At 42.0% G+C, this 21,571-nt stretch overlaps 4 protein-coding genes across 5 annotated transcripts; 3 read left to right on the plus strand and 1 right to left on the minus strand.

Annotated features, from left to right (window-relative positions):
- The first annotated feature begins 229 nt into the window (after positions 1–229).
- LOC133624440 (myelin and lymphocyte protein-like) lies at positions 230–9,771 on the plus strand. Its single transcript, XM_061987992.2, has 4 exons — positions 230–1,752; positions 6,076–6,243; positions 9,355–9,480; positions 9,577–9,771. The coding sequence occupies exons 1-4, from the start codon at positions 1,285–1,287 to the stop codon at positions 9,649–9,651; spliced, it is 837 nt and encodes a 278-aa protein (XP_061843976.2). The 5' UTR covers positions 230–1,284; the 3' UTR covers positions 9,652–9,771.
- Positions 9,772–12,440: 2,669 nt separating this feature from the next.
- On the plus strand, positions 12,441–14,156 carry LOC140679966 (uncharacterized). 2 transcript variants are annotated; one of them, XM_072916446.1, is made up of 3 exons: positions 12,441–12,516; positions 13,680–13,878; positions 13,940–14,156. In XM_072916446.1, coding segments are annotated over exons 2-3 (177 nt in total). In that variant the 5' UTR covers positions 12,441–12,516; positions 13,680–13,702; the 3' UTR covers positions 13,941–14,156. The 2 variants fall into 2 exon arrangements, with proteins under 2 accessions (XP_072772547.1, XP_072772548.1); XM_072916447.1 differs by having other exon boundaries at positions 12,459–12,516; positions 13,684–13,878.
- On the plus strand, positions 13,736–15,714 carry LOC140679965 (uncharacterized). The gene is made up of 3 exons (XM_072916445.1): positions 13,736–13,878; positions 13,940–14,084; positions 15,285–15,714. The coding sequence occupies exons 1-3, from the start codon at positions 13,876–13,878 to the stop codon at positions 15,341–15,343; spliced, it is 207 nt and encodes a 68-aa protein (XP_072772546.1). The 5' UTR covers positions 13,736–13,875; the 3' UTR covers positions 15,344–15,714.
- Positions 15,687–20,760, minus strand: rrp36 (ribosomal RNA processing 36). Its single transcript, XM_061987984.2, has 8 exons — positions 20,345–20,760; positions 19,985–20,210; positions 19,784–19,919; positions 19,656–19,722; positions 19,492–19,596; positions 19,353–19,427; positions 19,165–19,282; positions 15,687–15,970 (listed from the first exon to the last, which is right to left on the minus strand). The coding sequence occupies exons 2-8, from the start codon at positions 20,190–20,192 to the stop codon at positions 15,828–15,830; spliced, it is 852 nt and encodes a 283-aa protein (XP_061843968.2). The 5' UTR covers positions 20,193–20,210; positions 20,345–20,760; the 3' UTR covers positions 15,687–15,827.
- Between the last annotated feature and the right edge of the window lie 811 nt (positions 20,761–21,571).

Here is a 21,571-nt window from a genome sequence, read left to right on the forward strand (position 1 = left end):
TTTAATGTTGTCACTATGGTGGTACTTGATGAATACTTAGGTCTACTACACTACTGTATTTTAATGTTGTCATTATGGTGGTACTTGATGAATACTTAGGTCTACTACACTACTGTATTTAATGTTGTCATTATGGTGGTACTTGATGAATACTTAGGTCTATTACACTACTGTATTTAATGTTGTCATTATGGTGGTACTTGATGGATACTTAGTACTAGCAGTGCCAGGTGAAGGTGTGAGCAGGTGTCACGGTGGACACAGAGGTTGTAGACTGAAAGAGCAGAGAAGACCAGTGAGGTCATGTGACCAGCAGCCATTGCTAGCATGGATGATGACTTTGCGGAGGGCGACGTGTGATGCTAAGCTAACAGCGTACCTGGCGTGATGTCGTACAGTCGAACGTTTCTGGGGCAGGAAGTGGTCAGTCTCTCTTCCTGAGCCCAGGTGGACGGCGACCACGGCCTCCCTGATGAAAGCCAAAGAAGAAACATGGCCACTGGCGAGGAGTGAGGGGGCGGGTCTTACCTCCTCCAGTCGGTGTCGTACGGCCACCTGCCAACCAGCTCCAAGCACTGCACTCTACCACTTCCTGTCACTCACCAAACACAGCTGCTGGCGCTCCAGGTCAAAGGTCAGCCCGTTGGGAAGACCCAGGTGGTCTCGGACCAGCAACGTCCTATGCAGTACTGGTCCCAGTCTGTCCTCAACAGCTGCCTGCACGCACACACTTCACTTTACTTGACTCAGGATTACTGTACTTAACTCAGGATTACTGTACTTAACTCAGGATTACTGTACTTGACTCAGGATTACTTTACTTCACTCAGGATTACTGTACTTGACTCAGGATTACTTTACTTCACTCAGGATTACTGTACTTGACTCAGGATTACTTTACTTCACTCAGGATTACTTTACTTCACTCAGGATTACTGTACTTGACTCAGGATTACTGTACTTGACTCAGGATTACTTTACTTCACTCAGGATTACTGTACTTGACTCAGGATTACTGTACTTGACTCAGGATTACTTTACTTCACTCAGGATTACTGTACTTGACTCAGGATTACTTTACTTCACTCAGGATTACTGTACTTGACTCAGGATTACTGTACTTGACTCAGAATTACTTTACTTGACTCAGGATTACTTTACTTGACTCAGGATTACTGTACTTGTATATATGTATAATAAGTGTGTGTGCCTTATAGAAAAGTGCACAAGGTGAACAAGAGAAGGTGAAGTGATGCATGACGGTTACCATGGTAACGAGACCTTATGTCACTTCAAGGCCAGGTGTTGAATGACCTTCGCAGTGACCTTCCACAGACACGTGGCAGGAAGGCACATCCCGGTCACCATGGCGACCATGACAGCAACACGCTTGGCACGTCTGCGGCGGGGTCACCTGCGCAGAGGCGTGGTCACGTGACTGCAATTAGCGCCGTCAGTGGGAGGCTTGTTGTCATGGCGACGAGCGGCTCAGCTGACTCAAACATTGAAGAGCGTCGGGTACACCTGCGAGTGTGTGTGTGTGTGTGTGTGTGTGTGTGTGTGTGTGTGTGTGTGTGTGTGTGTGTGTGTGTGTGTGTGTGTGCTCCACCAGGACATGACCCTGCACCTGTTGTAGTGCCTTTGAGCAGCAGCAGAATGACGTCCAACACCCAAGTGAACACCATGGAACACCTGCCTAGTGGTCTGAGGGTCTGCTGCACCATCCCTGACATCTTCTACCTGCCTGAACTGGTCAGTCTGTCTGTGTGTGTGTGTCTCTGTCTCTGTCTGTGTGTGTGTGTGTGTGTGTCTGTGTGTGTGTGTGTGTGTGTGTGTGTGTGTGTGTCTGTCTCTGTATCTCTGTGTGTGTGTCTGTGTCTGTCTGTCTGTCTGTGTGTGTGTGTGTCTCTGTGTGTGTCTGTGTCTGTGTGTGTGTCTGTCTGTCTGTCTGTCTGTCTGCTTGTGTGTGTCTGTCTGTCTGTTTGTTTGTGTGTGTGTGTGTGTGTGTGTGTGTGTGTGTGTGTGCTTGTGTGTTTGTGTCTGTGTGTGTGCTTGTTTGTGTCTGTGTGTGTGTGTGTGTCTGTGTGTGCACGCGCGCTTGTGTGTGTGTGTGTGGGTGTGTGTGTGTTCTTGTATTTCTACCCTTCTTGATACATCAAGAAGGAAAAGTAGCTTCCATATGAGGAGGTGTGAACAAGTGATGACATAAATCATGGTCCCAATAACCCATCCATCCATCCATTTTCTACCGCTTGTCCCTTTCGGGGTCGCGGGGGGTGCTGGAGCCTATCTCCGCTGCATTGGGGTGGAAGGCGGGGTACACCCTGGACAAGTCGCCACCTCATCACAGGGCCAACACAGATAGACAGACAACATTCACACACTAGGGACCTTTTGTGTTGCCAATCAACCTATCCCCAGATGTATGTATTTGGAGGTGGGAGGGGCCTATCCCCAGGTGCATGTCTTTGGAGGTGGGAGGGGCCTATCCCCAGGTGCATGTCTTTGGAGGTGGGAGGGGCCTATCCCCAGGTGCATGTCTTTGGAGGTGGGAGGGGCCTATCCCCAGGTGCATGTCTTTGGAGGTGGGAGGAAGCCGGAGTACCCGGAGGGAACCCACGCAGTCACGGGGAGAACATGCAAACTCCACACAAAGATCCCGAGCCCGGGATTGTGAAGCACATGCACTAACCCCTGTTCCACCGTGCTGCCCGGTCCCAATAACATTGCATGTAATAGAGAGCCAAATACTAGAGTCCGTGAACATTGCTCCAAAGTCAGGTTTAATGTGCATACAGAAGTAAAGATTGACAAGTGCAAAGGCAGCAATATATGATAACACAAGCTAAAGAACGACTTCCCTTTTCATCCCCGCCAGGAGAACAGCTGATTTGACCACTTCTGGTGCTGACGTAAGACCACCCATATGTGACCATAGGATGAACACATACACTACACTACTAAGACTATGGTGGCCATTAACTGTTAGCTTCTACAGCTGGGTTGTCCAAAGTGCGGCACAGGGGCCATCTGTGGTCCCTGACTCCTTTGCCATCGGTCTTAAGCACGTGACAAAAAATAGATCTCATTTGCACTCCTACTGGTGACATCCATCAACATGAGGGTGAACCCAAAAAGGAGGGATTTTTCACATTGACTGTGTGTCGCTTTTAAAAGTGCTCCCCCTCTGGTCAACATATGAAATAAGAAGTGTGTGTAAACATTAGAAGTGCTCCCCCTCTGGTCAACATATGTAATGACAAGTGTGTGTAAACATTAGAAGTGCTCCCCTTCTGGCCAACATATGTAATAACAAGTGTGTAAACATTAGAAGTGTGCCCCCTCTGGTCAACATATGTAATAACAAGTGTGTGTAAACATTAGAAGTGCTCCCCATCTGGTCAACATATGTAATAACAAGTGTGTAAACATTAGAAGTGTGCCCCCGCTGGTCAACATATGTAATGACAAGTGTGTGTAAACATTAGAAGTGCTCCCCTTCTGGCCAACATATGTAATAACAAGTGTGTAAACATTAGAAGTGCTCCCCCTCTGGTCAACATATGTAATAACAAGTGTGTGTAAACATTAGAAGTGTGCCCCCTCTGGCCAACATATGTAATAACAAGTGTGTAAACATTAGAAGTGCTCCCCCTCTGGTCAACATATGTAATAATAAGTGTGTGTAAGAAATTGAACTGCGCCCCCTTTGTCTAAAATTGATTTAAAAAATCAAGTAAATACGTATATAGAGACCTACTGTAATAACTTGAAGTAAATAATGAAGATTTAAAACCAATTACAATCACAAAATCAAAAATGAACTAAAAGCAGTCTTTTTCTCACAATGTATCAACTTTTTTCTTATAAAATTGGGAACAATTTCTCATTGTTTCTGTAATATTGCAATATTGCCTCGTAAAATTATTACTTTTTTATGTGAAATTATTACTTTTTAGACTGGTTGGGCAAACTCCCATGAACCCTCAAGGACCCTGCCGAGAGTATAGAGCTGGTCCACAGTTCCACGACCAGGACGAAAACCACACTGTTCCTCCTGAATCCGAGGTTCGACTATCCGGCGTAGCCTCCTCTCCAGTACACCTGAATAGACCTTACCGGGAAGGCTGAGGAGTGTGATCCACGATAGTTAGAACACACCCTCCGGTTCCCCTTCTTAAAGAGAGGAACCACCACCCCGGTCTGCCAATCCAGAGGTACCGCCCCCGATGTCCACGCGATGCTGCAGAGTCTTGTCAACCAAGACATCCCCACAGCATCCAGAGCCTTAAGGAACTCCGGGCGGATCTCATCCACCCCCGGGGCCTTGCCACCGAGGAGCTTTTTAACTACCTCAACAACCTCAGCCCCAGAAATAGAAGAGCCCACCACAGATTCCCCAGGCACTGCTTCCTCATAGGAAGACGTGTTGGTGGGATTGAGGAGGTCTTCGAAGTATTCCTTCCACCGATCCACAACATCCGCAGTCGAGGTCAGCAGAACACCATCCTCACCATACACATTTGTGGACTTGGAAAAGGCATTCGACCGTGTCCCTCGGGAAGTCCTGTGGGGAGTGCTCAGAGAGTATGGGGTATCGGACTGTCTGATTTTGGCGGTCCGCTCCCTGTATGATCAGTGTCAGAGCTTGGTCCGCATTGCCGGTAGTAAGTCGGACACGTTTCCAGTGAGGGTTGGACTCCGCCAAGGCTGCCCTTTGTCACCCATTCTGTTCATAACTTTTATGGACAGAATTTCTAGGCGCAGTCAAGGCGTTGAGGGGATCTGGTTTGGTGGCTGCAGGATTAGGTCTCTGCTTTTTGCAGATGATGTGGTCCTGATGGCTTCATCTGGCCAGGATCTTCAGCTCTCGCTGGATCGGTTCGCAGCCGAGTGTGAAGCGACTGGGATGAGAATCAGCACCTCCAAGTCCGAGTCCATGGTTCTCGCCCGGAAAAGGGTGGAATGCCATCTTCGGGTTGGGGAGGAGACCCTGCCCCAAGTGGAGGAGTTCAAGTACCTCGGAGTCTTGTTCACGAGTGGGGGAAGAGTGGATCGTGAGATCGACAGGTGGATCGGTGCGGCGTCTTCAGTAATGCGGACGCTGTATCGATCCGTTGTGGTGAAGAAGGAGCTGAGCCGGAAGGCAAAGCTCTCAATTTACCGGTCGATCTACGTTCCCATCCTCACCTATGGTCATGAGCTTTGGGTTATGACCGAAAGGACAAGATCACGGGTACAAGCGGCCCAAATGAGTTTCCTCCACCGGGTGGCAGGGCTCTCCCTTAGAGATAGGGTGAGAAGCTCTGCCATCCGGGGGGAGCTCAAAGTAAAGCCGCTGCTCCTCCACATGGAGAGGAGCCAGATGAGGTGGTTCGGGCATCTGGTCAGGATGCCACCCGATCGCCTCCCTAGGGAGGTGTTTAGGGCACGTCCGACCGGTAGGAGGCCACGGGGAAGACCCAGGACACGTTGGGAAGACTATGTCTCCCGGCTGGCCTGGGAACGCCTCGGGGTCCCACAGGATGAGCTGGACGAAGTGGCTGGGGAGAGGGAAGTCTGGGCTTCTCTGCTTAGGCTGCTGCCCCCGCGACCCGACCTCGGATAAGCGAAAGAAGATGGATGGATGGATGGATTATTACTTTTTAATGCAAAATGGTGACATTTGTCATATAAAATTCTGACTTTTATCACAATATTGCCAATTGTTTTGTTGTTTATGTAAAAAGTGACATTTTTAAAGTAAAATTAGGAATTTTTTCATAATTTTGCCGAGTAAAATTCCGATTATTATTATAATATTGCCCCAATTTTTTAAGTTTTCCTATAAAAATGTCACTTTTGTCGAGTAAAATTACGACTCTTTTCATAAAATTGCCAGAATGTTAAGCTTTTCTTGTAAAATTGCGACTGTTATTGAGTAAAATTGATATAACTTTTATTATAATGTTGCACAAATGTTCAGTTTTTCTTGTGAAATTTTGTGTTTGTGTGTGTGTGTGTGTGTGTGTGTGTGTGTGTGTGTGTGTGTGTGTGTGTGTGTGTGTGTGTGTGTGTGTGTGTGTGTGTGAGCAGGTGTTTGGTGGTCTGGTGTGGGTTCTGGTGGCATGTACACGGGTTGTCCCAGAGAACCCCCAAGGCTGGGTGATGATGGTTTCTGTCTTCTGCTTCGTCTTCACCTTCCTGTGGATGATGATGTTTACATGTGGATGTCATTCCAACAAGAGCAGCTGGGCGGCAGCAGTGAGTCTTCTTCTTCTTCTTCTTCTTCTCCTTCTCCTTTTTCTTCTTCTGCTCCACCTTCTTAAGATTTAAATACATATATAAACATACAATATAAATACACAATTATAAATATACAATATAAACATAAGATATAAATATACAATATAAATACACAATATAAAAGGCCAATATAAATATACAATATAAACATAAGATATAAATACACAATATAAATATACAATATAAATACACAATATAAAAGGCCAATATAAATATAAAATATAGATAGACAATATAAAAGGCCAATATAATATACAATATTAGCATAAGATATAAATACTCAATACAAACATAAGATGTAAAAATACACAATATAAACGTAAGATATAAATCACAATATAAAAGGCCAATACAAATATGCAATTTAAACATAAGATATACATATACAATATAAAAGGCCAATATAAATATACAATATAACATAAGATATAAATACACAATTTAAAAGGCCCACATAAATATACATTATAAACATAAGATATAAATACACAATATAAACATAAGATGTAAATATACAATATAAACATAAGATATAAATCACAATATAAAGGGCCAATATAACATAAGATATAAATACACAATATAAATGGCCCATATAAATATCCAATATAAACATAAGATATAAATACACAATATAAAAGGCCAATAAAAATATACAATATAAATATAAGATATAAATAAATACACAATATAAAATGCCAATACGTCCGACACTGATTGTCATTACTTTATTAGTCCAGTACTCTTGTGTTGTTCTGTATATTGTACAGTTTTTTGTATATTGTACAGGATTGCTTATTGTTTTTATAGGATAGTAGTCTGTTTATTTCAATTCTTATTTTTTATCTTTATTACTTACAGTGCCCTCCAAAAGTATTGGAACAGTGAGTCCAATTTGTTTATTTTTGTTGTAGACTGAAAACATTTGGGTTTGACATCAAAAGATGAATATGGGACAAGAGATCAACATTTCAGCTTTCATTTCCAGGTATTTACATCTGGATCTGATACACAACTTAGAAGATAGCATTATTTGTAATGGAACACAACATTTTTAGGTGAGCAAAAGTATTGGAACATGTGACTGACAGGTGTGTTTTGTTGCCCGGGTGTCTCCAAATTACATTGATTATTCAAACAATAAGTAGCACTGAATGTCTGAGCTCAGTTTCAGATTGGGTAGGATAGGTTTTACCTGCATTTAGAGGTGGAACCAACATGAAAACCAGAGAGCTGTCTATGGGTGAAAAAGAAGCAACAGTGAATCTGAGAGAAGATGGACAATCAATCAGAGCAATTGCACAAACATTGGCCATAGCCAGTACAACCATTTGGAATGTCCTGAAGAAGAAAGAAACCACTGGTGTACTAAGCAACACATGTGGAACAGGTAGACCAAGGAAAACATCAGGAGTTGATGACAGAAACATTGTGATAGCTATAAAGAACAACGACCTCCAGAGGGCAGGAGTGAAGGTATCACAATCTAATGTTGGCAGAGGACTTCATGAACAGAAGTACAGAGCCTACACCAGAAGATGCAAACCACTCATTAGTAAGAAGAACAAGAAGGCCAGGCTGGAATTTGCCAAAAGGTACAGAGATGAGCCTCAAAAATTCTGGGAAAAAGTTTTATGGGACTGATGAGACAAAGATTAACTTCTTTCAAAGTGATGGAAAGGCGAACGTTTGGAGAAGGAAAGAATCTGCTCATGATCCCAAACATACAAGCTCATCTGTCATCACACATGATGGCAGCAGCAAAATGAGCTCAGAAGTCTACAGAAACATTTTGTCTGCTAATTTAAAGAAAGATGCTGATTGGGAGATCCTTAATCATGCAGCAAGATAATGACCAAAACAACAAAGGAGTTACTGGGGCAAGAAGTGTAAGGTTTTAGACTGGACAAGTCAGTCTCCAGACTTAAACCCAATAGAGCATGCATTTTACCTGCTGACTGAAGGGAGTAACCCCCCAAAACAAACAACAACTGAAAGAGGCTGCAGTGAAAGCCTGGGAAAGCATCCCAAAAGAAGAATGCAACAGTTTGGTGATGTCAATGGCTCACAGGCTTGATGCACTTATTGAACTAACTAAATATTAAGTCTTATTCACTTTAATCCATTTTAAGTTTATATGTTCCAATACTTTTGCTCACCTAAAAATGTTGTGTTCCATTACAAATAATGCTAAGTTGTGTATCAGATCCAGAAATGAAAGCTGAAATGTTGATCTCTTGTCTCATATTCATCTTTTGATGTCAAACCCAAATGTTTTCAGTCTACAACAAAAATAAAGGAACTGGCTTCACTGTTCCAATACTTTTGGAGGGCACTGTATGTGATTTATTTTTATTCCATATTTGTTTCCACTACCGCACCTTAAGTTGGAGTCCTTAATCTTGTTATATACAAGTATAATGACAATAAAGTCCATTCTATTCTATTCAATATAGTATACAATATAAATACACAATATAAAAGACCCATACAAATATACAATATAAACATAATATATAAATACACAATATAAAAGACCCATACAAATATACAATATAAACATAATATATAAATACACAATATAAAATGCCCATATAAATATACAATATAAATGTAAGATATAAATACTCAATATAAAAGGCTGATACAAATATACAATATAAACATAAGATATAAATACACAATATGAAAGGCCTATATAAATATAAGATACAAATACACAATATAAATATACAATATAAATACACAATTTGTTGAGACCAACTGTGAGCCGGAAGCAGCAAACGGGAGTCAGTGCAGCAGTGCTTGCTAGACAATGAGCTGAGAGCCCTGGGCTGTCAGCTCATTGTCTAGTGCGACTCACACAACAAACAAGCTGGCGCTCCTCATGCCTCCTCTGTTTTTGTTTTTTGTTACCATGAATTGATTAACGTGGACCCTGACTTAACCAAGTTGAAAAACGTATTGGGGTGTTACCATTTAGTGGTCAATTGTAGGGAATATGTACTGTACTGTGACATCTACTAATGCAAGTCTCAATCAATCAGTCCAAGATGTCTTCTCTTGCAGGACTTTGTGTATCATTTTATCGCCACCGTCTTCTACCTGAGCGCCTCTGTGGCCTTGGCCAAGGTCACGCTGGACATGAGGGACAATGGCCGCCTGCAGGACTACCAGCTGGACATCTCAGCCGTGGTTGGTCTCCTACACACACACACACACACACACACACACACACACACACACGCACACACACAGTGGGACATGTTGATGGTGTGTGTGTTGTTTCAGGTCTTCTCATACGCCACAACGCTGCTCTACTTCGTGCACACCATCTTGTCAGCCGTCAGATGGAAGTCCTTCTAGAATCTTCCTACCTGGGGGGTATTATCAAGGGTGTCCTAACTTTTTACACTGAGAAAAATGAAAACATGCGGGAACCATTTTGATATTTTTCATTTACAAAATAAACACCATCCATCCATCCAGCTTCTTCCGCTTATCCGAGGTGGGGTCGCGGGGGCAGCAGCCTAAGCAGGGAAGCCCAGACTTCCCTCTCCCCAGCCACTTCGTCCAGCTCTTCCCGGGGGACGCCGAGGCGTTCCCAGGCCAGCCGGGAGACATAGTCTTCCCAACGTGTCCTGGGTCTTCCCCGTGGCCTCCTACCGGTCGGACGTGCCCTAAACACCTCCCTAGGGAGGCGTTCGGGTGGCATCCTGACCAGATGCCCGAACCACCTCATCTGGCTCCTCTCCATGTGGAAAATAAACACAAAATGTAGATTTTTTTTTTAACTATAGGGTTCCCCTCAAGTAGTAGACCTAAGTATTCATCAAGTACCACCATAATGACAACATTAAAATACAGTAGTGTAGTAGACCTAAGTATTCATTAAGTACCACCATAATGACAACATTAAAATACAGTAGTGTAGTAGACCTAAGTATTCATCAAGTACCACCATAATGACAACATTAAATACAGTAGTGTAGTAGATCTAAGTATTCATCAAGTACCACCATAATGACAACATTAAAATGCAGTAATGCAGTAGACCTAAGTATTCATCAAGTACCACCACAATGAGAACATTAAAGTACAGTAGTGTAGTAGACCTAAGTATTCATCAAGTACAACCATAATGACAACATTAAAATACAGTAGTGTAGTAGACCTAAGTATTCATCAAGTACCACCACAATGAGAACATTAAAGTACAGTAGTGTAGTAGACCTAAGTATTCATCAAGTACAACCATAATGACAACATTAAAATACAGTAGTGTAGTAGACCTAAGTATTCATCAAGTACCACCATAATGACAACATTAAAGTACAGTAGTTTAGTAGACCTAAGTATTTATTAAAAACAAGGCAGGGGTTTTACTTAACAAGTGTATTTCATATTTCTGGCCACTGTAACATTACAGACAGTTTGAACAGTAACACTATGTTTGAATATAGGAAAATAAAACACTGTATTTCAATCAAGTGATTCTTTGGCCTACCACTAGATAGAGCCTGTGTACCACCAGTGGCACACGTGCCACCGTTTGAAAATCCCTGTTCTAGATCAACTTCAAATCTCTCGATTATTATTATTTCATTTTTTTACTTTTGTGCCCTTTTTGTTAAAAAAAAATCCTGTTTTGTTTATGGCAAAAGCATGAAATATGCAATATTTTTCTTCCAGGAAATGTTCCAAGTGGAAAATTGGATATGAAACCATTTGAACCTTGACTAGGTCAATAATTCATAGCAACACTGACTTTGATTCATGATGATTTTTCGAGTAATGACTGTTTAAAAAAAAAAAAAAAAAAAAATCCCACTAAAATTCTGAAGGATCAAAGAGTCTGTCTAGAAATCAATCATAGTGTACATTGTTTTGTTTTTCTTTTTTGACTTTCAACGCTTCAATATTTATGTCAACTTCCAGTCTGGCTGTCCATTAAAATGTGTATTTGTTCATGTGTGTCCTTTTTATCCTAGAGATCTTTACTTTTTTATGGCAAACACACAAAATATGCAATATTTTCCCCCAAAAGTATTTCAAAGCGGAATATTTGATGTGGAGTAATCAAATAGGTTAAATCAAATCAAATGAAATCAACTTTATTTATAAAGCACATTTAAGCTCAGAACAACATTGATTGATTGATTGATTGATTGATTGATTAGTTTTAGAGCAATGACAGTCTGCACGGCAGCGTTGTGTTGTTAGTGTCAACATTGCAACCTGTTCCCTTTACATTTCATCCTTTTGCTTTCTTTCAAGTGGTTGCCAATGAAGAATGTGTTGGGATAACTTTATCGGAATGACACGGCAGTGTGTCGTCGGGCCTGGTTGCTATGGTAACGACTGATGGAGACAGTGACCCTTGACCCCACTTACAGCGCCTTGCATTGTTGTCACGCTGCAGGGGATCAAACCTTTGGATACGAAACCACTTGTAGCACGCACACACACGTGCAGCAGGTGTGATGATGACGTCATTGATGTAGCGTCTCCATGACTACACACAAAAAAATTATTATATGAAATGAACTTTTTTTATAAAAGGCAATGAGTGATTTTGCATAATAAGATGGTAATAATTAGAATCATTAATAATTGTAAAGTAATTAAATTGTATAACAGTGATTATGCTATTATTATTTTTTTGTATTTTATTATTATTATTTTTAAGAAGAAGAATTTTGTTTTGAAATATAAAAATATTAAGCTTGAAAATAATAATATATATATATATTTTCAGTGTCGAAAAACAATAACTACATCCAAAACACTGTTTAATTTGTATTCTATTCGACAAAAAATAAAATAACTAGTCAGCAAAAACAATAAATATTAACTTCCAGTTCCTGTGTCAGAAATCAGTTTTTGGTCAGATTTCTGACACGAGAACCGGAAGTCAATATTTTTTTTATTTTGTATTATGCTATTATTATTCTAGTGATTTAGTTGTCATCGTTACGCGTGACACGTGACCCACGCAGGCAACCGCACTGGTGCCTGTCTAAATAACCCTTTAAAAAATGCATATATATATATATATATATATATATATATATATATATATAATTATTATTTGTTCATACTAAAGAAACGTCAGTTTTAGTCCCTGTTTCTATACCATAGCGATGTTGGACAAGCACCATTTTGTTCAGGCACTTTTACGTCACTTCCGGGAAAGGTGATGATAGGCGCTGCAGGAAGAGCTTTTTGAAGGTGAATTGTCGTTTTTATCTTCTTTTTTCACTTCACGTCGTACGTGGTGACTCGTTAGAATGACAACTAAACAATAATGTTAGCGATGGGTTTCGTTATCGAACATTCATCGCATATTCTTGTCGTTTGATACAGACGTGACTCAGTGGACACTTCATTAGGTACACCGCAACACTCGCTTTACAAAGTATCTGGACAACTTCAACCTTTAGTATAATAATAATAATAACAACCTTTAGTAACACAAACATGTCGAACAACTTTGAGCTTTTCCTATCGTCATGTTGGATTCGCTATCTTATGAATACCGAACGTGTGTCCTAAATAACATTTATTTGCACAACAACGTAGGTAATAAACACACTGTGTTGTCTGTCTAATTGTAATAAATGCAGACGAGGCGTGTTGGCTGACTTCTCAACGTTTACATGCTCATAACCACATTCATGCTGCCGGTAGTGATGGGTTGATGAGGCGTCATGAAGCGTTTCGACACATTGCAAAACTGTATTGATACTGTGTCGATACTGTGTCACTAAATACTGACATCTGCTGGACATTAAAAATCCCTACAGGCAACCTATGGACCGACTCAACTGACACTGATTTGATGCCCTAGTACAGGGGTCACCAACCTTTTTGAAACCAAAAACTACTTCTTGGGTACTGATTAATGCCTAGGGCTACCAGTTTGATACACACTTAAATAAATAAATATATTGTCATTTGTAAGTTACACGTAAGTGTGATTTAAAGAAGAATAGCTAAATAAATACATTTATATATATATAAAAAATGGGTATTTCTGTCTGTCATTCCGGAGCTCCAACCAAGTATTGAGTATTGTACATGCTCATATTTTTCATTTTCATACTTTTCAGTTGGCCAACATTTCTAAAAATCCCTTTTTTGTATTAGCCTTAAGTAATATTCTAATTTTGTGACACACGGAATTTTGGATTTTCATTTGTTGCCACTTCAAATCGTCAAAATTAAATGAAATAAACATTTGAATGCATCAGTCTGTGTGCAATGAATAAATATAATGTACAAGTTACACCTTTTGAATGCAATTACTGAAATAAATCAAGTTTTTCAAAATATTCTAATTTACTGGCTTTTACCTGTATATATATATGTATATGTGTGTGTGTGTTGGACAGACAGCGGGCGGCAGAGAAGTGTGATGCGCATGCGAGACGTGTGGCGGAACTACAAGGTTCTGATAGTGATGGGCAGCAGCCTGGTTCTGATCCACGTGGGCTGGTACCAGTTGAAGTCCAACCCCCGGCTGCGCCAACACAGAAAACAGGAAGTGGCCGCGGACGACGCCACCGTGTCCCGGGCGCCCTGGAAGAAATGGTGAGTTCCCGCGAGCACGCTGCGGCTGAAGGTGCTGACACGGCCACGTTCTGCCCTGCAGAGGAACACCGGCAGCTGGATGAGGAGGAAGTGGGTGTGGCTGGTGGGCGGGGCCTTCATCAGCGTGCACGCGGGCACGTGGCTGATGCAGCGAGCCGTTCGGAGCGCCGTGCACTCTGAGGTGACGCAACAGAAGCAAGCTGAAGGTGACTGACCTTTAGCGTGACTGATGGTTGCTAGGCAACCACATCCACCTCATTAAAGACATTCAAATCTTTTCTTGATTCCATGTGACACTCATTAATCATCTCATTAATATTCATACTCTACACACCTGGTCAACATTGATAAATGAAGATGTGTCACTGGTTGATAAATGAAGATGTGTCACTGGTTGATAAATGATGTGTCACTGGTTGATAAATGGAGATGTGTCACTGGTTGATGAATGAAGATGTGTCACTGGTTGATGAATGAAGATGTGTCACTGGTTGATAAATGGAGATGTGTCACTGGTTGATAAATTGAGATGTGTCACTGGTTGATGAATGAAGATGTGTCACTGGTTGATGAATGAAGATGTGTCACTGGTTGATGAATGAAGATGTGTCACTGGTTGATAAATGGAGATGTGTCACTGGTTGATAAATGATGTGTCACTGGTTGATAAATGGAGATGTGTCACTGGTTGATAAATGGAGATGTGTCACTGGTTGATAAATGAAGATGTGTCACTGGTTGATAAATGGAGATGTGTGACTGGTTGATGAATGGAGATGTGTCACTGGTTGATAAATGAAGATGTGTCACTGGTTGATAAATGGAGATGTGTGACTGGTTGATAAATGAAGATGTGTCACTGGTTGATAAATGAAGATGTGTCACTGGTTGATAAATGGAGATGTGTGACTGGTTGATGAATGGAGATGTGTCACTGGTTGATAAATGAAGATGTGTCACTGGTTGATAAATGGAGATGTGTGACTGGTTGATGAATGGAGATGTGTCACTGGTTGATGAATGGAGATGTGTCACTGGTTGATGAATGAAGATGTGTCACTGGTTGATAAATGAAGATGTGTCACTGGTTGATGAATGGAGATGTGTCACTGGTTGATAAATGAAGATGTGTCACTGGTTGATAAATGGAGATGTGTCACTGGTTGATAAATGATGTGTCACTGGTTGATAAATTGAGATGTGTGACTGGTTGATGAATGAAGATGTGTCACTGGTTGATAAATGAAGATGTGTCACTGGTTGATGAATGGAGATGTGTCACTGGTTGATAAATGGAGATGTGTCACTGGTTGATAAATGATGTGTCACTGGTTGATAAATGGAGATGTGTCACTTGTTGATAAATGGAGATGTGTCACTGGTTGATGAATGAAGATGTATCACAGGTCAAGACCTCCCTGCACCAACACATCCTCCGTCAAAGAGCCCAGAAGATGACCTCTGACCCCTCACATGCACTACACATGTCATCAGGCAGTCTTCCATCAGTCCACCTTCACACTCTGGATAGAAGATGGCACTAACTACAATGTGTGTGTGTGTGTGTGTGTGTGTGTGTGTGTGTGTGATCTACCACAATGTGAATTCCATCAATTCTTGGCATTAATAAAGATTCTGATGGAGAAATACACTTTACTTTGAAGGGTAAAAGAGGATGTTTGTGTTAGTGTACAGGAATAGCAACGACAAAGTATTATTTTCTTACGGTCAGCAGGTGTGGTCAAAGTGTACAAACTTTATTTGCAATAAATGTGCACAAGTGTAGGAAAAAACATATTTCAATGATCAATACTTTAAAGCTTTATTTTGAAAGTTCTTTATATTGTGTTTGAGTTGTAGTGCCACAACAATCAATACACAAACCATGTGACCACGACGCCGTCCAGTCAGACGTGATTTTCACGTGGGACCCTGAACGCACCGCACACTCACTTGTGCTGCTGTTGCCATGGTAACTTCCTGCGGTCTTTCAGGGCGTTCCTCTTCCTCTTCTTGCTCAGGAAGTTCTCCAGCTTGCCGCTTTTCTTCAGCTCCTCATACTTCTCAGCCAGACGCACTTTCTTCTCCGCGCCTGTTGCCAAGACAACACATCCATCAATCATCCATCCATCCAAATGTCTTTATATAGGCCTGCACAAACCACACCACATCTGGGCAAGGAAAAACTCAACACAATGAGAAACCTTGGGAGGGAACAAATGACTGACTAAATAACTACCAACGGATGGATAAATATGAAGGGGTGAACAAATTAACATGAATGATGAAGGAATGAATAAACATGAATGATGAAGGAATGAATAAATATGGATGGATGGAATAACTGACGTGATGGGTGGAAAAATATAAGTAGATATAATATGAGGTGATGGACAGATAAATATATGAACAAATATGAAGGGGTGATTGAATGTGAACACATGAACAAATATGAAGGGATGAATGAATGAACACATGAACAAATATGAAGGGATGAATGAATGAACACATGAACAAATATGAAGGGATGAACGAATGTGACCACAGGAACAAACACGAAGGGATGAACGAATGTGACCACATGAACAAATACAAAGGGGTGAATAAATATGAACACATGAACAAATACAAAGGGATGAACAAATGTGACCACATGAACAAATACGAGGGGGGTGAACGAATGTGACCACATGAACAAATATGAAGGGGTGAACAAATGTGACCACATGAACAAATACGAGGGGGGTGAACGAGTGTGACCACATGAACAAATATGAAGGGGTGAACAAATGTGACCACATGAACAAATACGAGGGGGGTGAACGAATGTGACCACATGAACAAATATGAAGGGGTGAACGAATGTGACCACAGGAACAAATACGAAGGGATGAACGACTGTGAACACATGAACAAATACGAAGGGATGGACTGTGAACACATGAACAAACACGAAGGGATGAACGAATGTGAACACATGAACAAATACAAAGGGGTGAACAAATATGAACACATGAACAAATACAAAGGGATGAACAAATGTGACCACATGAACAAATACGAGGGGGGTGAACGAATGTGACCACATGAACAAATATGAAGGGGTGAACGAATGTGACCACAGGAACAAATACGAAGGGGTTAACACATGAACAAATACGAGGAGGTGAACAAATGTGACCACATGAACAAATATGAAGGGGTGAACGAATGTGACCACAGGAACAAATACGAAAGGGTGAACACATGAACAAATACAAAGGGATGAACGAATGTGACCACATGAACAAATACGAAGGGATGAACGACTGTGAACACATGAACAAATACGAAGGGATGAATGAATGTGAACATGTGAACAAATACAAAGTGGTGAACAAATATGAACACATGAACAAATACAAAGTGGTGAACAAATGTGAACACATGAACAAATACAAAGGGATGAACAAATGTGACCACATGAACAAATACGAGGGGGGTGAACGAATGTGACCACATGAACAAATATGAAGGGGTGAACGAATGTGACCACAGGAACAAATACGAAGGGGTTAACACATGAACAAATACGAGGAGGTGAACAAATGTGACCACATGAACAAATATGAAGGGGTGAACGAATGTGACCACAGGAACAAATACGAAAGGGTGAACACATGAACAAATACGAAGGGATGAACGACTGTGAACACATGAACAAATACGAAGGGATGAACGAATGTGAACAAATACAAAGTGGTGAACAAATATGAACACATGAACAAATACAAAGTGGTGAACAAATGTGACCACATGAACAAATACGAGGGGGTGAACGAATGTGACCACATGAACAAATATGAAGGGGTGAACGAATGTGACCACAGGAACAAATACGAAGGGGTGAACACATGAACAAATACGAGGGGGTGAACAAATGTGACCACATGAACAAATACGAAGGGATGAACGACTGTGAACCCATGAACAAACACGAAGGGATGAACGAATGTGAACACATGAACAAATACAAAGGGGTGAACAAATATGAACACATGAACAAATACAAAGGGATGAACAAATGTGACCACATGAACAAATACGAGGGGGGTGAACGAATGTGACCACATGAACAAATATGAAGGGGTGAACGAATGTGACCACAGGAACAAATACGAAGGGGTTAACACATGAACAAATACGAAGGGATGAACGAATGTGACCACATGAACAAATACGAAGGGATGAACGACTGTGAACACATGAACAAATACGAAGGGATGAACGAATGTGAACATGTGAACAAATACAAAGTGGTGAACAAATATGAACACATGAACAAATACAAAGTGGTGAACAAATGTGACCACATGAACAAATATGAGGGGGTGAACGAATGTGACCACATGAACAAATATGAAGGGGTGAACGAATGTGACCACAGGAACAAATATGAAGGGGTGAACGAATGTGACCACAGGAACAAATACGAAGGGGTGAACACATGAACAAATACGAGGGGGTGAACAAATGTGACCACATGAACAAATATGAAGGGGTGAACGAATGTGACCACAGGAACAAATACGAAGGGGTGAACACATGAACAAATACGAGGGGGTGAACAAATGTGACCACATGAACAAATATGAAGGGGTGAACGAATGTGACCACAGGAACAAATACGAAAGGGTGAACACATGAACAAATACGAAGGGATGAACGAATGTGACCACATGAACAAATACGAAGGGATGAACGACTGTGAACACATGAACAAATACGAAGGGATGAACGAATGTGAACAAATACAAAGTGGTGAACAAATATGAACACATGAACTAATACAAAGTGGTGAACAAATGTGACCACATGAACAAATACGAGGGGGTGAACGAATGTGACCACATGAACAAATATGAAGGGGTGAACGAATGTGACCACAGGAACAAATACGAAAGGGTGAACACATGAACAAATACGAAGGGATGAACGAATGTGACCACATGAACAAATACGAAGGGATGAACGACTGAACACATGAACAAATACGAAAGGGTGAACACATGAACAAATACGAAGGGATGAACGAATGTGACCACATGAACAAATACGAAGGGATGAACGACTGAACACATGAACAAACACGAAGGGATGAACGAATGTGAACACATGAACAAATACAAAGGGGTGAACAAATATGAACACATGAACAAATACAAAGGGATGAACAAATGTGACCACATGAACAAATACGAGGGGGGTGAACGAATATGAACACATGAACGAATGTGAACTGCTTACTTTTATTGAGGAAGAAGGGTTGTGCTCCCTGATTGGCTCGTTCTCTCTGCTCCTTCTTGAACTGAAGCGCTCTCTCTCTCTGCTGCTCTGCACTCCGCCTCGCTCGCTCCTGATTGGTCTGCGGGACGCCACACGCCCGTCACATTTCCCACAATGCTCAGCGTGAGGGGCAGGGGGCGGAGACTCACCATCTTCTTGAGGAGGGAGTTGAGCTTCTCCTTCTTCTCGCCGCTCTCGGTCTTCTTCAGCTGCTTTTTAATCACCTGCACAGGGAGAGAGAGCGCGCCAGCGTGTAGCTCCGCCCACAAGCAGGTGAGGTCAACGCACCTGGGCCTCCTGTCTCCTGATGTCATGGATGAAGCCGTAGGTCCTCTCGAAGACGTCCACCTTGTACTCTCCCGACAGGTCGTCAAAGCGAGGGTCTCTCCGCGTCTGCGCGCCGTTAGCTCGTTAGCACGTTAGCATTTCTCCCCGCACTTCCTGCCACTCACCGCTTTCTTCACGCCCGCCACCTGGCGAAGGAACGGCGCCGCCCTCTTGGAGGACATCTCCATGGGCCTGGCGTAAAAACACGGGTGAGCTGGCGGGTGTGGTCGGCGGTGGTCACGTGACCGCTCACCTGTTCTTGTTCAGACGCTTGTGTTTGGCGGCGCCGTGCGGACGCTTGGCGGCGCCGTACGCCACTTCCTGGTACACCTTGGTGCCCACTTCATTCTGCAGCTTCATCACGTCCTCAAAGGACATGTTGGAGAGTTCTGGCAACGACACTCACTCATTCACTCACTCACTCCTTCACAAACACCAGGAACATCTTCCTCACCTTTTTTGATGTCCTCTCTCGTCTCCATTGCTGACCCTTCAACCTCCTCATCTTCACCGTCCTCTTCATCATCCTCCTCCTCATCTTCACCGTCCTCCTCCTCCTCCTCATCTTCCTCCTCCTCCTCCTCCTCAGCTCCTCTCTCCATCAGCAAAGCAAAGTTCTTCTCCACATCAGAGTCTTCTCCATCGCTGCTACTGGCCGCCATCTTGTTCGCCCTCGCCGTCTAGTAACAAGCATTTCGGTCCAAAGTTGGTCCAAAAGTAAAGTTAGCAAGATTGTCGATACGCCGAATTAATTGTAATATACAAAAGAGTCGTTTACGATCAAGTGACACGGTTTAACGCCAACGTGTGTTACCTGAGTTGCAGGTGAACGTTAAAAGACGACCAATCCGCAATGCACTTCAGTGGTGTCGCGTCAGGGACGTCCAAAACAACAGTGCGACTTCACACGGACTTCCGGTCTTTGTTCCCCGCGTTAACTCGCCTTCAGTTGGGAGTTTTTTTGATGGAATGTTGCAAATATTTACATTACAGACACGTCGGTCCAAATCTCCATTACACGCGTGGGCGAGTTCCTCAGAAAGACGTAATTTTCCTTTTCGCTTTCACAATAAAAGCCTGCTACTTGTGACTGGCCGCCAAGAGGCTCTGTTCGCATTTAGCTACTCAGCCTGTTGTTGTGAGGCGTCATAACTGCTTATGTTATAGCGCATATCATGGCATAAATGTACACATGGAGTGGTCAGTCTCCTTGCAAGTCATTTATTTTGAAACGTCTGTGTATTTCCGGCGGATGTTTTGTTCACGCATTTTAAGACACAGGAAGAAGTTTATGTGGAGTTAACGTAATTACAACCCCCTGGCACTGTTTTGTACCTACCTTGATTATTATTTTTCAACTGTTTGTAAATGTTTAAATTTATAAATAGAGGTTTATAAAATAAAAAAGTGGAGTTAACGTGGCGTTGGACCTTCCAGCTGAGGAAGGTCACAATAAAAGTCACTGTACGCCAAGAGGCTCTGTTCGTATTTAGCTACTCACTCAGCCTGTTGTTGTGAGTCGTCATAACTGCTTATGTTATAGCGCATATCATTGCATAAATGTACACATGGAGTGGTCGGTTTCCTTGCAAGTCATTTATTTTGAAACGTCTGTGTATTTCCGGCGGATGTGTTGTTCACGCATTGTAAGACACAGGAAGAAGTTTACGTGGAGTTAACGTAATTTACAACCCCAGGCGCTGTTTTGTACTTAGTTTGATTATTATTTCTCAACTGTTTGTAAATGTTTAAATTTATAAATAAAGGTTTATAATAAAAAGTGGAGTTAACGTGGCGTGCTAATGTAGATGCTAACTTGGCGTTGGACCTTCCAGCTGAGGAAGGTCACAATAAAAGTCACTGGCCGCCAAGAGGCTCTGTTCGTATTTAGCTACTCAGCCTGTTGTTGTGAGTCGTCATAACTGCTTATGTTATAGCGCATATCATGGCATAAATGTACACATGGAGTGGTCAGTTTCCTTGCTAGTAATTTATTTTGAAACGTCTGTGTATTTCCGGCGAATGTTTTGTTCCCTCATTT

The sequence above is a fragment of the Nerophis lumbriciformis genome, linkage group LG27, assembly GCF_033978685.3.
Source record: "Nerophis lumbriciformis linkage group LG27, RoL_Nlum_v2.1, whole genome shotgun sequence".
Lineage (NCBI taxonomy): Eukaryota > Metazoa > Chordata > Actinopteri > Syngnathiformes > Syngnathidae > Nerophis > Nerophis lumbriciformis.